The 16,415-nt window shown below is 40.7% G+C and overlaps 1 protein-coding gene across 4 annotated transcripts in view; it reads left to right on the plus strand.

Moving 5' to 3' along the window:
• The window catches only part of LOC136879152 (ATP-binding cassette subfamily G member 4), a 394,853-nt gene extending 382,266 nt beyond the window's left edge, over positions 1 to 12,587 (plus strand). For all 4 annotated transcript variants that reach the window (XM_067152906.2, XM_067152905.2, XM_067152907.2 and 1 more), the window contains 2 exons: positions 3,127 to 3,282; positions 10,782 to 12,587. In XM_067152906.2, the coding sequence (XP_067009007.2) occupies positions 3,127 to 3,282; positions 10,782 to 11,123 (498 nt within the window). In that variant the 3' untranslated portion in view covers positions 11,124 to 12,587. The remainder of the gene's footprint in view (positions 1 to 3,126; positions 3,283 to 10,781) is intronic.
• Positions 12,588 to 16,415: the final 3,828 nt, after the last annotated feature.

Consider the following 16,415-nt stretch of genomic DNA (forward strand, 5'->3'; position numbering starts at 1 on the left):
ATTTGCCTCACATAACTTCTAGACTGAAACTGTTACATATGCTCATCTCCATCCATCAAAATCTTTACAACTCCAGCCTCTATTTCTTCGTTGTGAATGCTGTCTTGTGATCTCTTGTTATTGATCCTGTCTGTTCATGCCAGCTTACAAATTCAGCTTATGAATAAGATATCCTGAGCTTACAAAAAATTAATTATAGGAAAGGAACAACTAAGTGTCAGATCAAGTCATATATGCTGTATATATATATGTATATATATATATATATGAGAGAGAGAGAGAGAGAGAGAGAGAGCGAGAGCGAGAGAGAGAGAGTGTGCGTGCATGGAGATTGTCTTTGTCCTTTTGTGTTTCTGTGTTTGTCCTCGTTTCCTATTTCAGTTGTTTCCTCTTTCCACATTGACCTGCCATTGTATTCATCCTTATATGTTTCTTTCTCTCTAATCTTATTGCAATTTTACTCATTTTCCCTCTTTCGACATTGACCTGCCATTGTATTTATCCTTATATGTTTCTTTCTCTCTAATCTTATTGCAATTTTACTCATTATACTATCAATCTGGAAGAATGCATATCTTAACTGTAAGTATCATACGTAAAATGGTTCACCAGTTGGTTTCATATTTTCTACTTGCTATTCAGTCCTCATATGTTAGTTCCCAATCAACATCACTTTAGTCTTGGAATTGCTCAGTTTTAATCATACACAGTGCGCACAAAGTCCGTATACCCCTATATTAAATTAAATTTCATTAAATTAAACTCAAACTGACTTGATATAAAAGCACATAAACTCATGATTTATTTATTTCTACATACGAGGGCTGTATTTTTTCAAATTCCAATAGGCCATAAATAATAGATGTATTAGGCTAACAAGATGATTATATTACCAAAATATTTGTACATTCTTACTTATTTTTCTATATAGTCACCATGAAGGTTGAGGCATTTGTCATAACGAGAGACCAGCATTCCTATACCCTCTGCAAAGAAGTCTGCCGCCAGTCTATGCCAGATGAGGAAGTCTACTGTGAGACCCTACGTCACTTCCGGAGAGTGATACAAAACAAACGATGAGGCATGCTCTCATCTGGTGTGGTTCTGAACCATGACAATGCACAACCGCATAGTGCCAATGTGACAAAAGAACTTCTCCAAAAGTTCAAGTGGGAAGTCTTTGACCACCCGCCTTACAGTCCTGACCCAGCACCCAGTGACTATCACCTCTTTCGAGAAATGAAGGCGTGGTTAGGTGGACAACGCTTCACTACCAATGAAGAGCTTCAAGACACTGTAAGGACCCACCTGAGCACACTGGCGGCAGAATTCATTGCAGAGGGTATAGGAAAGCTAGTCTCTCGTTATGACAAATACCTCAACCTTCATGGTGACTATGTAGAAAAATAACTAAGAATGTACAAATCCCTTGGTAATAAAATCATCTTGTTATCTCAATAGTCAATTATTTATGGCCTATTGGAACTTGAAAAAAAGACAACCCTCGTACATCTTTCATCTTAGGAAACTACAACATCCGTACACGTCCCTCCATGGTCTCTGCACAGATGAATGCACCGCCCTGTTCCGATGCTCATATTGAACAACATTCTTGGAATTACTGTCTGAAAAGCTCTGCGCACTGTATTTTCCAGATCATCAATTCCAACATACTGCTTCCTCGCCTGTTCCTTGATGTAACCTCAGAGTGTGTTATCGGGTGGTGTTAGATCAGGGCTCCTTGGTGGTCATGGAAGAGGAGCTGGATCATTGCCTGATCATTGATCATTCCAGCAATTCCCAAAAACTGCATTCAGAAATTGTTGAACAGGCACTGCAAAGTGAGCCGGCACCCCATTGTGCTGAAACCAAACAACGCCTAAGATTCCTTCATTTTGCAGCTGCGGAATGAGCCAGTCATTAATCCTCTGGAGGTAACCGTTCTGATTAATAGAATGGTTAAAAAAAAATATGGGCCAAACAGGTGCATTTGTGTCATTCCGGCCCAGATCATGATAAGAGGTGGGTTTTTCTCGATTTTTTGAAAAAAAAAAAGTGGATTTTCTTTTTCCCAAAAGTAAACATTGTGACTACGGGAGCTGCAATAAATTGCACATTCATCAGGGAACATAACTTCTGCCTTCTGAGCCATTGTTTGGAGTTGTTACAGCATCCAACCACAAGCATCAACAAATCTCTCCAAAACACCATCGGATATAATTCACTGACACACAGTGGATGCTAACACCTCATTTTCAGATCCACTTTGATGTGTTTCCTCCTGGTTGATTCCGGTATCCGTAACTCTGACACACGTTTCCGTAGGTATTTAACTGGAGATTGTTCAATAGATTTTCCATGTCAGCACAAAGTTCAAATCTGGTGGATGGTCTTCCACTTCTCAGCACATTGTGAACACTGCCCGTCAAAAAGGCTTTCTTTTCCCACACTAATGTCTTCCTTGTCGGTGCTGCTTTCACAAATTGCCCAACAAAATTGTCCCTGGAATTTCAATTTATTTGCCAATAATTTTATGCTCAAGAATCCACACAAAGGCCAGAAAACATTCCTCAATCATATAATGACTTGTATCAGCCGTTCTTTCAATATCTTGGCACCAACTGCTGTCAAAAATTGAAGTCGATAACAATGGGTCTGACAATAGAAATAAATAAATAATAAGTAGGGATGTATGGACTTTGTGCATGCTCTGTACTTGCACCATTCTTTTTCAAGTTCCAAGATGTTAGACGGCAAGTTTTCAATACAGTTTATCTTTACAAAAGGTATAGGTAAAACTGGTTACCCAACTAAATCTCATCCTGATATTTCATACATTTTAGTAAATGATCCTTGTGAGAAATGTACTATAAGGGTGATGGATCAACCTCGAAGCCTCCCTACTATGGCAAGGTCACATGTTCCACAGTGGAATTAATACCTATGTGCAAGTAATTAATACGTGCTTAAGTGTTATAAATGGTACTTATTTTTACACACCTGTGCAAGCAAGATAACTTCAGAAAATAATTTTCCATTGAAAATTTACATTCATGTTGACCATCTAGTTTTAACTTGTGTTCTGTTATCAAATCTGTGACAGTTGTTTACTCATCTCTTCACCAGATTTTCTTCAGTATGATTTTCCTGAGTATGGTATACTTTATGAGTGGTCTTCCAACCGAATTCCAGAGATTTTTCATTTTCTCATTGATTGGAGTGATCACGTCAATGGTTGCAGAAGGACTTGGGTTAGCAGTTGCATCTATACTTAATGTGACGGTAAGTATCAACAAGGACTGTCCCTTTACATTCATGTTATACTCCCTTTCGTACGATGTCGGCATGTAAAAGATCGATGATATAGATGTTTTTTCCCATAGGGAACCTGAAATATTTGTTGTGAATGAATAAATTTACTCATTTGGAACAAATTCAGAACAAATATTTCAGGTTTGCTATGGGAATCAACATCTACATCATCTGACAGCCAGGCAGGCATTAGTTTTTTAAATGGGACAAAGTCTCTCATAGTGCACTGGCACTGCTGGTGGCTCCAAGTACCCTACACAGTAGCCTCCTCGGTATGCACTAGCCATGCGTCTTGCTAGGTGTGCTATTTACCAACTGATGAGCCCAACTTAGCACACTAGGGCGAAATGCTGACTATCAGGAATGTGTTAACTGGAAAATTTATGATGTCCAATAACGGTCCAACTATAGTACGCGCACTTTATAGTGATAGATTTTTGTACTCGGTTGAGGAGTAAGAAGGGAGCACTGCCGGTTCCGGTAATACTGCCAACTGAATGAAAATGAAATCTGAATTGAATCGATAATATGATCGATCGATATGAATTTTCTAAACCTTTATTATCTTACGCCAACAACTGTGTCACACACACACAATATATAATACTACATAACATTTCCCGATGCGAAACGTGTTCCTAGCATGAATTCTATAGTTTGGCTTTGATGTGTAAACAACAACAGTACGAGTACTTAAAGTATACACCAGATGTCGCACAGCGATGATAAGCGATTCTTAGTTTGTGTTTCAAAGGTTGCCAATACGAATCTCGAAGATAACCGAAGTCGACCGATTCAGCACTAGGGTGTAAATCTGTCGCTAAAAAGTGCGCAGATAGTATATTGGTATGTAAAAGATCTTTGGTGGCACATTTGGTGTTCACCTGACAAAATTAATTAACGATCTATCAGTACCCAAGGTGCCTGCGAAAACTCACATAGTAACGATCCATCGTTACCGGATTTAGTTGTTATTTTTTCATTATTTATATGCCAGATAGCAGCATTTTGCATAGAATAATAAGTGCACAGTTTTAACTCACGTTATACTTCGCAGGAACTGCCAGCTATCAGTATTTATCAATATTCATAAGGGCCCCATACACGCGCAGACTTCTGCAATACTTACCTGCACAGACTTGCCTCTGGGAGGTAAGTTGGAAGTATGCAGTTGCCCACACACGCTCAGACTAAATGATTATTTACCGAGGAGGTTGAATACGACGCGCTCAGCTGTTTTCTGTTTAAGATTATGCACTTCGGATGGTTGAAAAATATATATGGATTGAAATTAATTAGATAGTCGGTATAGAAGATGAGTTGTTATTTGGACATAATGTAGCACTCTGCACGAAGAAGACACGCAAAAAATTATTTCAGTTTTCATATTTGTAGGTTACCACATTTACATTTATTGCCGCAACTCTGAGATAGCACTTTTGTCGCAAAGTCTTCAGCTGAATTCAAGCAGCGCCAGAATGTCAGAGACTTGCCTGCAGACTTTTTGTCGGCAGACTTATCGGCCATACACACAGAGACATGTCTGAAGAGACTGGTTTGCGCAACTTACCTCCGACTAAGTTTGCGCATGTATGGGGCCCTTTAGAGTTTAAAACACATGCTCACGGGAGTTCGGTGTCTTGTTTACGTCGTGGTTGGCGGCAAACATGCGAGCATTCCTCTCAGTTTTTGTTGATGATACTGATTATATAGTGAAATTAAGCAGTATCATATGCATTACAATTAGTTTACTTGCTATTTCATTATTAATTAGTTTTCTTAGGTAATAAGGTGCATATTGTAAGCGAAGTATTAGATACAGTCCAGTCGGATATAGCCTAGTTCATATAGGTTAGACCTAATTATTTATCGCATGCGACACTGCGAAGAGAGATCATTTAGCTGACGATATCACTGAATATCTTGACAGTTATTCAAGTGATGATGTTTCTTTGTCCGAATCAGAAAGTGTAGATGACGATGATAATAATCGAGCACCTCCAGTAAGAAATGTGTATTTTATACAAAATGGCCAACTTTTTTCATTGATACATCACTTTACACAATTTAATCTATCCTTGGATCTAATGCACATAGAATTTTGATATTTACTATTCTAGTAAACAATACTATGACCTATCTACTAACATCAATCACAAATTTGTGCATTGAACTCCACTTCTCAGAATTACTTCAAAACTTTCAAAATCGGAAACTTGTAACTTTGTTTCCACATTTATTATTTTATAATGAACCTTTCTAGTCTAGGGGCATGACTTACGTACAGTAATAATAAGTGATATATATATGGTACTCTATAAATTTACAAACATTCATGTTGATATCTTTATTGATGTGCCTTCCATATAATTTTAAAAAGAAATGTGTGCATAGTGGGGTAAATATGGCCAACAGTTTTCACACATCCATCAGCTGAGAGCTTGAAAGCGAAAGGGTTAAAACTCAGTCATAGACGCCCAAGAGAGATTTGGTTGACTCTGCCATCTAGTAGGCCTGGAGTAAAACAGAACATCAAAATTGACAAGCAAGCAGGCAGATGGTGTCAAATTAAAATGCATGCACATGGTAGGCCAAGCTGAAGCCAAACACTTATTACCTTACATTCATAAAAATAATGTAAAGTACCCTTTCTTCATAAAGTATGAATAATGATGTTAAATTCCTCCCTTCTGTACATTGTCTTTTATTAAGAAGGTTGTTTATAGGTGGTAGGAGTTATATTTCACAAAGTTATTCATTACCAGAACCAAGAATAATGGCCTATATGGGAATAATTGAGCAGCTATCTGATAGTCAGATTGCAGCCCCAGACTAGAAATCCAATAATACTGGCCAAGAGCATTTGTTGCACTGATCATGTCACTGCAGCACCATGGGATTGGTTCGTTTGTTATGCTGCAAGTTGATTTCGTATGTCTACAAGAAATATTCACTTTCTTACTTACTTACCAATCTGAGGTTATAAATATTAATGGAGACCAAACCTAGAGATATCCATAAAGAGAACATGGTCCATTATTTCTCTACTATAGATGGTGTTTTATGTAAAGTGTGTCAGAAGTTCATATGTAACAGGTCTCTGACAAAAAAAATGCTTCCCTACCTAAGCCCTCTGTATGCCTTTCTTATTTCTGGCCTTAATCCCAGTTTACTGGGGTTAGCACTTGATTTGGCTTAGTTTCACAGCAGGTTGCTCTTCCTACACCAACCTTATGTGGAGGAATGTATTCTCTACTGCATGTTTCTGTGGCAATTAGTAGAGTACCAGTAACTTATTGTGTGTATATGAAGAGAAGTGTATCAAGATGAATACAAATACCCAGTGTCCAAACGAGGATATTAAACATAACCATTTAAGATCCTTGACCCAGCCAGGAATCAAACCCAGGATCCTCTGAACCAAGAACCAGTATGTGTCAATTCAGCCAAGTAGCCGGCAGGACCCTAAGCCTTCTGTACACCATTTGTCTCAATACAATTGTTCCAGTGGATGCTGCAAGGTCTTATACCAAGTGCCATGCAGTATGAAGGTGGTACCATCTTTCCCTTATGGCCAGATAATGGAACTTTCATTCTGATGTTGCTTCTGGTCGTCCTCAGCCTGGCCTGAGGTTTACAGTTTCGGACTCTGTAAACTGTTGCAACATCCAAAAAAACAACAGAATGATGTGCATTAAGCCATGTGGTCACATCAGGTTGAGACCATCCAGCTTCCATTCTGCTTATTGCCTTCCAGTACAGGGAGTCTTCCAGGCATCTTCTCTGAGGCATAGTACAACCTGTTTTCCAGTCTTTGACCAGGTCAGGGATGTAATGAATGAACCATATATACGCTATTAGTACTACTAAAGTGATTTATTAATGACTGATAAATGCTATGAAATGATAATGGACTGTGTTGCTGGAATGAATGATGACGGGGAAAACCGGACCACCCAGAGAAAAACCTCTCCCGCCTCCGCTTTGTCCAGCACAAATCTCACATGGAGTGACCGTGATTTGAACCACAGTATCCAGCAGTGAGAGGCCGACACGCTGCCGTCTGAGCACGGAGGCTCTCTGAGCCATAACGGAATGCTAAGAGTGTCAGTTAGTGTCGGACTGATAGAGGCAGTCAACCCTGTGATAGGGGTAAGGACAACTGTCGCTGTTATAGTTGTAAGGTGACGGGAATGCCATCTACCAACTGTTGTTTAAAATACGATTGTGTTTACAATGTACAAAGTTGTTTACATCTGAATACCATTTGGCATGATTGTATAATGAAATGCACACAAGATGTAGACCTGTACATCTATGTAATGACAGGACAGTGTGGTATATAAATATAGAGACCAAAAATAGATTTATTAGTACTATGTCTGTGTGGCCTTGTACGGCTTGGAAATGTGGTCTACATTGACTTAGCAAATGTCTTGGGACAGTCACCTAATAGCGTGTGGGGCCTCCTCTGGCTCTGCGAACTGCAGTGAGATGCCGTGGAAGTGAGTCGACAAGTCCCTGGTAGTCCTCTGGACGCAGCTGACACAAAATTGTTTGCAGAGTGGCCGCCAATGCTGGACTGTTCATGGGTGCAGGATCCACTGCACAGAGCCTGCGTTCCAGGACATCCCAGAGATGCTCGATAGGGTTCATATCGAGGCTCCTGGGTGGCCATGGCAGTCGTTGGACCTCTGCTGAATGTTCCTGAAACCATTACCGGGCGATGTGCGAGCGATGTGGCGGCGCGTTATCATCTTGAAACACCGCAGAACCGTCTGGGCGCTGGAAGGCCAAACGTGGGTGGGGAGGGTCTCCGAGCAGCTCAACATACCGCGTACCATTCAAAGTCTCTTCCAAAACAACTAGGGAGCCCATTCCATACCAGGAAAATGCACCCCATACCATAACAGAGACACCAGCACCCTGGACCACGCCTTCGAGGCAGGCGGGATCCATCGCTTCATGTGGTCTGCACCAGGGACGGTGCCTCCCATCGGCATGGTGCAGTTGAAATGGTGATTCGTCCGACCATATTACGTTACACCATTGTTCCAGTGTCCACCCCGGGTGACTGGCAACAAATGCGCGTCGTTGTGCCCGATGACGTTGGGTTAACAGTGGCACCCATGAGCGGCGCCGGCTCCCATACCCCAAAGAACCCATGTTCCTATGGATTGTCCATTGGGAGACATGTCTAACATGGTCTGTGTTGAATTGAGCCGTGATTTGTTGCACAGTTGCCTGTCTGTTACTACTGACAATACGTCTCAGATGTCGCCGGTCACGATCATCAAGGGTGGCTGGACAGCCGGTCGTTTGTCTGTTGTGAACGGTGACATCCGCATTCAACCATTCACGATACACCCTGGACAGGGTTGATCGTGTGAAGCCGAATTCCCGCACCACTTCCAAAATCACACTTCCCATCCGTCGGGTACCGACCACCATACCCCGTTCGAACGGTGTCAGCTCACGACGACGTTCCATGTTACACCAGCTACAACATGCACAGCCACTGCTCACAAGATCTCCTATACAACTGCCGCTGGCACAGGGGGCGTGTGGTGCGCAGACAACACACCTGCGCATCAGTGCTCCCTTATCCTATGACATTTGCTCAGTCAGTGTATTGGTCCATGTAATAAAAAACATCTGGAGGCTTATGAGATGTGGTGCTAGAGGAGGATGGAAAAGATCTCAAGGAGAGCAAAGCTCACAAATGAAGAAATTGTTAGAAGAATAAGTGAAGAAAGATCTCTACTATCAACAGTAAGGAAAAGAAGAGACCAATTAATTGGCTGTTTCTATAAGCACAATAGTTTTATAGTTAATGTAATGGAAGGAATGGTTGAAGACAAGACAGGAAGAGGAAGACCTAGACTGCAATACTCTAAGCATATCGAAGAAGGTGTAGGAACAGGCTCATATGAGGAAATGCAGTGACTAACAGAGAAGAATGGAGGAGGAGAATAGCTGCCAACTAATCTTTGGATTGAGAAGTTAAAAGAAGGAGGGCAGTGTGGAAGGGAGAGCTATTGAAAGATAGCCAAGAACTCAAGAGGATAAAGATAACCTCCACTTCTTTATACACTGCTGTCTTCACACATATAAGCTCTCTTCTTACCCATCCTAATTCTTCATTCATTGGTTCTCAGATGACCTTTACAGTATTGTTTTCTCATTTCAAGATTAGAGATCTTGGAGAATAATTCCTTTAATGAATGTGGACACCCATACCCTTGATGGAGCCGATCAAAGTTACCGGTAATGAACGTTACATATGATGATAAGAATTAACAAGTGATTATTTAACCAAGAATATTAATGGAAAGGTACAAACAAGTGCAAAGCAAGTCATCCTATAAAAAGATAGAAACATCAAAGGAGCACATAATGGCAGCTCAGTTTGGGAAGAGAAATAGAAAGTAAACTCAAAAGAACAACTTCATACATTGCTGACTTCAGTCTTGATGTGGGAAGTGTAGGACAAGAAGAAAGCCAGATAAAGAAATGGAAAAGGAAGAACAAACTACATGAAGATGTATAATGATGGAAAAAGACAACAAACACAGGATGAACACAGAAGAAGGAGAAAAGGATCCCAATAGGTCAAAATATTTATTTTATTATTAAATACAAGATAGATAAATTATTAGATATAAGTAATAGAAAGGATCTCGCAAGCGCATCAAGTTATATATAGAAATCTCTCCATGAGTTTTAAAGCCTGCTCTCTGATGAAGCTGGGAAACAGAAACAAGCTCTCAGGGGCTGAGAAGGAATGGATGTACCGTATTAGAACTGGGATTGATGAGTTGAGAGCCAATCTCTCTTTGAAGTGTATGGCAGGAGCGTAGCCAGGATTGGCAGTTACAAAATGATGACGGAACATAATGAAGGGGCTTGTGCATGTGTCGTATGCGCCTGCATGAGTATCATTATAAGGACATTGATACAAGTAAATTACATTGATATTCAGATTGCAGTACCAGTACACTACAAAATGTTACATTAACATACAAAACGAGAACAATATGATCAAGGTGAACAGTTTTCTGGCAACTGGTATCTTCAGATTACAATCTAAAGTCCAACTTTCGAGGCTTCTTAGAAAATAGATTCAAGATATTATGTCTTTATGAATGTTCAAAAGAGCAAACCCATTAATCAACTTTCACATGTTTATTGTCAGTTTTTGTTTATTTTCCTTTGTAAAAATTCCAGGGGAGGGGGATTCTAACCCCCAGTAACCCCACCTTTGTGCTATGCCCCTAGTGTACGGAGATTGGGTGATGGTCCTTGTCCTTTTTTTCCTTTTCTTTTTTCTTTCGTTCTTTTCGATTTCACCCTCTTTGCACACTGACCTGTCATTGTGTTAATCCTGTTATGTGTTCCTTTCAATGTTCCTATTTTTCTGTACATGACTCAAAGCCTAGTATAATTAACCATTATATTTATGTTTCCAGAATGGTAGTGCAGCTGTACCTGCAATTATTGCCCCATTCCTTGGACTAGCTGTGTATGGATTTGACTTTGCCAACAAGATCTCCTGGATGATGAATGCAGTGATGAAACTGAGTTTCTTGCGGTGTGGTGTTGTAGCACTTGCAGTTACAATATTTGGTATGGGAAGAAAGAAGCTGGACTGTTACGAGATCTATTGCCACTACAGTGATCCCAAAGTGATCCTTAGAATGGTAGACATAGAGCATGTTTCGGTGTGGACCCCAGTAATGATTCTTTGTGCATTCATGTTAGTCTTCAGAATTGTATGTTATATTGGCCTGAGATGGAGGGTTACAACATGATAATAATGTATTATCTAGTATATTTATTTTAAAATGTAAATACATCTTCCACAAATTAGTTAAGTAAACTCACTAGCATTGATGACCATTATGAAAAATCAGTGTAAAGGACATGCCTGCACTGGTCTGCAGGGACAAGACTATACACAAGAAGGTGTTTCACTGGAAAACAATGGAAACTCTTGGACATATTTATATATTAAGAAAGTGTAATCACTTGGTAGGCCAAGGTGCATCCAGAGCTCTGACACCATGGAGGGAACAGCAGGGGGGGAGGAGGGAGGATAATCACTAACAGTTTCCACTGGTGAAGAATCAGATCCAGACTAGAGGAACATTCTAAGGAATTGTTATAAGCCTAATATGAAACCAGAAAATGTCCCAACATGAAAATAACCATCTACCTAACTTATTACATACTAATTTTAACCTATAGCTGTAAGATTTGAATCATGTGGACAAAAGGCAAGAAGAGGATTCAGGTAGTTGAGATGAGTTACCAGAATAATGGCTGGAAAAGCAAAACGAGGGAAAATTTGAAATGATATTATAAAAGACTCACCTGAAGTTGACAGTCTTCGGGATGAAGCTATGCATAGACTCATGTAGTACAGTCACATGAAAAAGAACCAAGTACTAATGAAACACTCAAGAAAATGAAAATACTGTAGCTGGAAGATCAACGACGTAGAGGATGGTCAAGAATGAGGTACAAAGAAATGGTGCAACCACACCATACAGTGAATCGAAAAAAACTATGATGGTACTGAAGCAGAAAAGAGAGAAGAAGAAGCTTCTTTTTCCAACTCACTGAAAATATGGTACCATATGTAGTATGTATGTATGTATGTATGTATGTATGTATGTATGTATGTATGTATGTATGTATATTCATGAAGCACTTAATGAAGGGTATTATTTGGTATTTGGTATCATTAACACATTATCTGCCACACTTTTGGCTACTCCTCTGGTTAATTGCCATTTTGACTGAAACATGGTATCTCATTTCTTATTTTATCATGTATGTCGTACTTTATTAGCTTCATTAGCCTGTATTGATAGTTCCAATAATCACAGTTATGATCAGTATCTTGCTAATAAACCATAAATGAGGAAAATGTGTTAAAATACAAGGATTCACAATTTCTGTGCCAATCAGGTCGCCACTTTTACTTTTGGCCATTACAAGCATTTAAAATTGATATGCCGACCCGACTGAGCATGGCTATTATTTAGTCTATTGTGGTAGATGTTATTTCTCTTGTTAGTCGCTGTTTTACAGTTTGGCATGAGAACTTCAGGCCACGTCGGTAGTCTTTGTTTACTTTCACTGTGTCAATGTCATACATATGCTACACTACTAGAATGTATGGAATTTTCATTTGTTAACTTGGTTTGTTTTTAACCTCTGTGTATATAAATGATGTTTGTATGTTTTCTGACTGAAATAAATGTATTGTATTGTCAAAAAAATTTGTTTGCATTCTCAATCTTACCTTGATCATTACTGCTTATACAGGGTGAAGCGAAATTCGTGCACTCGGGCGTCACAGCACGATTCCTCACATGCCAGCAATAAAAAAATCTCTCTCACAAAAGTTCGTCTTGCAGGTATATCCGGAAGAAAAAGGACGTTGAAGAGTGGCAGGCTGGCAACATTGTAACCACATGTAGGGTAACTACCTCCGTCAGCATATATCAGTCGTGCTGTACAGTTGGTGCAGTGGATAGACATTTGGGTTAGCATGCAGGAGGTCGAGGGGTCGATCCTGGGTTGAGGCGTAATTTTTTTATTTCGTAAATGTAGTCCAAGTGGTATGGTATCTGGCATCTTAATCGTCAACAGCGATTGCAGCGGGTCCTCTAGAAACCATTTGCATTTACATACTACGATCCTAGAAATCGATGAACATTCGTTTTCTTTGGTCAGCTCTGAAAGATGCACTTTCCACGTCACGGGCGTGAATTTATTTGCACCACTTCATATACTAAGATGCATTACAACGTGTTCAGTGTTACTAGATTTTGTAAATGTAGGATACATGAGATGTCCGCCTCAGTGGTGTAGTGGTTAGTGTGATTAGGTGCCACCCCCGAAGGTCCGGGTTCGATTCCCGGCTCTGCCACGAAATTTGAAAAGTGGTATGAGGGCTGGAACGGGGTCCACTCAGCCTTGGGAGGTCAACTGAGTAGAGGTGGGTTCGATTCCCACCTCAGCTATCCTGGAAGTAGTTTTCCGTGGTTTCCCACTTCTCTTCCAGGCAAATGCCGGGATGGTACCTAACTTAAGGCCACGGCTGCTTCCTTCCCTCTTCCTTGTCTATCCATTCCAATCTTCCCATCCCCCCGCAAGGCCCCTGTTTAACATAGCAAGTGAGGCCACCTGGGTGAGGTACTGGTCATCCTCCCCAGTTGTATCCCCCGACCCAGAGTCTGAAGCTCCAGGACACTGCCTTTGAGGCGGTACAGGTGGGATCCTTCGCTGAGTCCAAGGGAAAAACCGACCCTGGAGGGTAAACAGATTAAGAGAGGAGAGAGAGGATACATCTAACCTAAGAAACGGTTTATCACAATATGTAATGTCTGATGGAAATTAGCAAATAAAAAAATGAGCATCAACCCAGGATCAAACCCTCGACCTCCTGCATGCTAACCCAAAACTCTATCCACTGCACCAGCTGTACAGAACGATTAATATGTGCTCCTGGTTTCCCATTTTCACACCAGGCAAATGCTGGGGCTGTACCTTAATTAAGGCCACGGCCGCTTCCTTCCAACTCCTAGGCCTTTCCTATCCCATCGTCGCCATAAGACCTATCTGTGTCGGTGCGACGTAAAGCCCCTAGCAAAAAAAAAAAAAAAAATGCTGACAGAGGTAGTTACCCTACATGTGGTTACAGTGTTGCCAGATTGTCACTCTTCAACGTTCTTTTTTTGCCGGATATACTCACAGGACGAACTTTTGTGAGATACTTTTTTTATTGCTGGCATGTGAGGAGTCGCGCTGCGACGCCCGAGTGCACAAATTTCGCTTCACTCTGTATATCTTTAAGGGTTATAAATTTCATGTTGTTGGTCCGTATTGAACTATTGTATTGAATAGGTGGAAACCTTTACTGTGTTGTTACTCATATGTCACCCTGTATATGTCGAACTGATCATGGGAGGCAAAATATTGCCCCTCAGCCAGACTGCTTTTCCCCCCGCCAGTGTAATAAACATATTTTTCTGACTCATTTGGATATTCTCAGAAACACATGAGTGAAAGGGCATAGTTTTCACCCTGGGACTCTCATTTACTTGCCCTTAAAAAAAAAAGAAAGCCAAGAACGTTATACTACATAATTTTGTGTGTGTTCTATGCTGTCTAGCCCTCCCATTTGGGTGACATTATCATGACATTGGCTTAATGCAGACATCTTGGTTCATTATTTTTGCTCTAAAAAGCATGCAGTTAGTTGAGGACTTGTAGAGTATTTGTTATCACCCAGAAACCAACTGTTGCCGGTACCACTGGACTGGCGGAATTTCTCATAAATGGCCAAACTCCCAGTCCAATCGGACCCCCATGGCAGCTAATGTGTTAAGGCAATTAAGAAATACAGTCAAAACCAGTTATAACGACTCCAGAGGGAACACCAGTTAACAGCTGTTATAGGCAATAGTCGCACAAACCGGTCTTTTCTTTTTTGTTGCTAAAAATCATACCTGTTAGTTTTTTTTTTTTTTTTTTTTTTGCTAGGGGCTTTACGTCGCAACGACACAGATAGGTCTTATGGCGACGATGGGATAGGAAAGGCCTAGGAGTTGGAAGGAAGCGGCCGTGGCCTTAATTAAGGTACAGCCCCAGCATTTGCCTGGTGTGAAAATGGGAAACCACGGAAAACCATCTTCAGGGCTGCCGATAGTGGGATTCGAACCTACTATCTCCCGGATGCAAGCTCACAGCCGCGCGCCTCTACGCGCACGGCCAACTCGCCCGGTCCTGTTAGTTTTAGGCTGCACATTGACATGGTTAATTAATAGAATAAAGTTAAAACTAAAAAGATACATACGTGAAGTAAGTACTGTATCTGCAATACAGTATTTGTGGAGTGGGACTGAGAGGAATTTTTCTTCTAATGTTTACACAGTACGTACAGCAACAATATGTCAGCAAAATATAAAATAATAAGCAAAGAAAGAAATAGCAACAATATAAACTGGTCAATAATTTTGCACACAGTCTTGGCTAATAAATGAGTTCTTCTATCTGTCCTTCTAAATTGTAGAAATTGTTGAATGTGATACACCCAATTCTTTTGGGATATTGACGTTTGTTTCCCCATTTGTATTCGCCATTTTATGGGTGACTTTTCTTCCATATTAAACACTTCCACTTTTTTTTGTGAAATCTTCACAGCAATGCTTGACTTGACTATTTAACAGACAGGCTAATTTGAAATCTACGAAGGTAATCCCAAAAATAAGGTCTCCTATCTTTTTATAAATGCATAGACCTGTTTATTTCTACAATGGTTTACATCACTTTACAGCTTGAACATTTAGCTGTTTTTCTACATATTCACCATTTTGGGCAATGCATTTTTGTAGACTATGTGACAGTTTTCGTATGCCCATGTCATACCAGCTCACCGCCATGCTATTCAGGAAGTTGTGAACCTCATCTTTCACCTCGTCATCAGTGCTGAATCGCTTTCCAGCCCTCATCCCGACTTGGCGCCCAGTGATTATCACTTGTTCCTTATAGGGTGGGTGGGTGATGATGTTCCACTGAAACTGTTGCAGGAGAGCAACGGTTTGCCGGGCGACGTGTGGGCGAGCATTGTCATGGAGAATGTTTACGCCCTTGCTCAACATTCCTCTTTTCCGGTTCAGAATTGCCCATCTTTTTTCAGGGTCTCAGAGTACCTGTCAGCGTTAATTGTAGTCCCAGCGGGCATGAAGTCGACCAACAATACCCCTTTTCGATCCCAAAACACAGTTTTCATGACTTTACCGGCATACTATGTTTGCTTGAATTTCCGCGGCTTTGGCGAAGAGGGATGCCGCCACTGGCGTGATTGTTGCTTGGTCTCAGGTGAAAAGTGGAACGCCCAGGTTTCGTCACCCATGACAATTGAGTCCAAAAAGTTGTCCTGTTCGGCTACAAAGCGATGAAGAAATGCGCGGGAAGAATAAACTTGTTGCCGCATGTGGTCTTCAGTCAGTATGCGTGGCACCCATCTTGCGCACACTTTCTGGTATTTCAACTTTTCCATTAAAATTCTGTGAGTGGCACTTTGGGAA

The sequence above is a fragment of the Anabrus simplex genome, chromosome 8, assembly GCF_040414725.1.
Source record: "Anabrus simplex isolate iqAnaSimp1 chromosome 8, ASM4041472v1, whole genome shotgun sequence".
Lineage (NCBI taxonomy): Eukaryota > Metazoa > Arthropoda > Insecta > Orthoptera > Tettigoniidae > Anabrus > Anabrus simplex.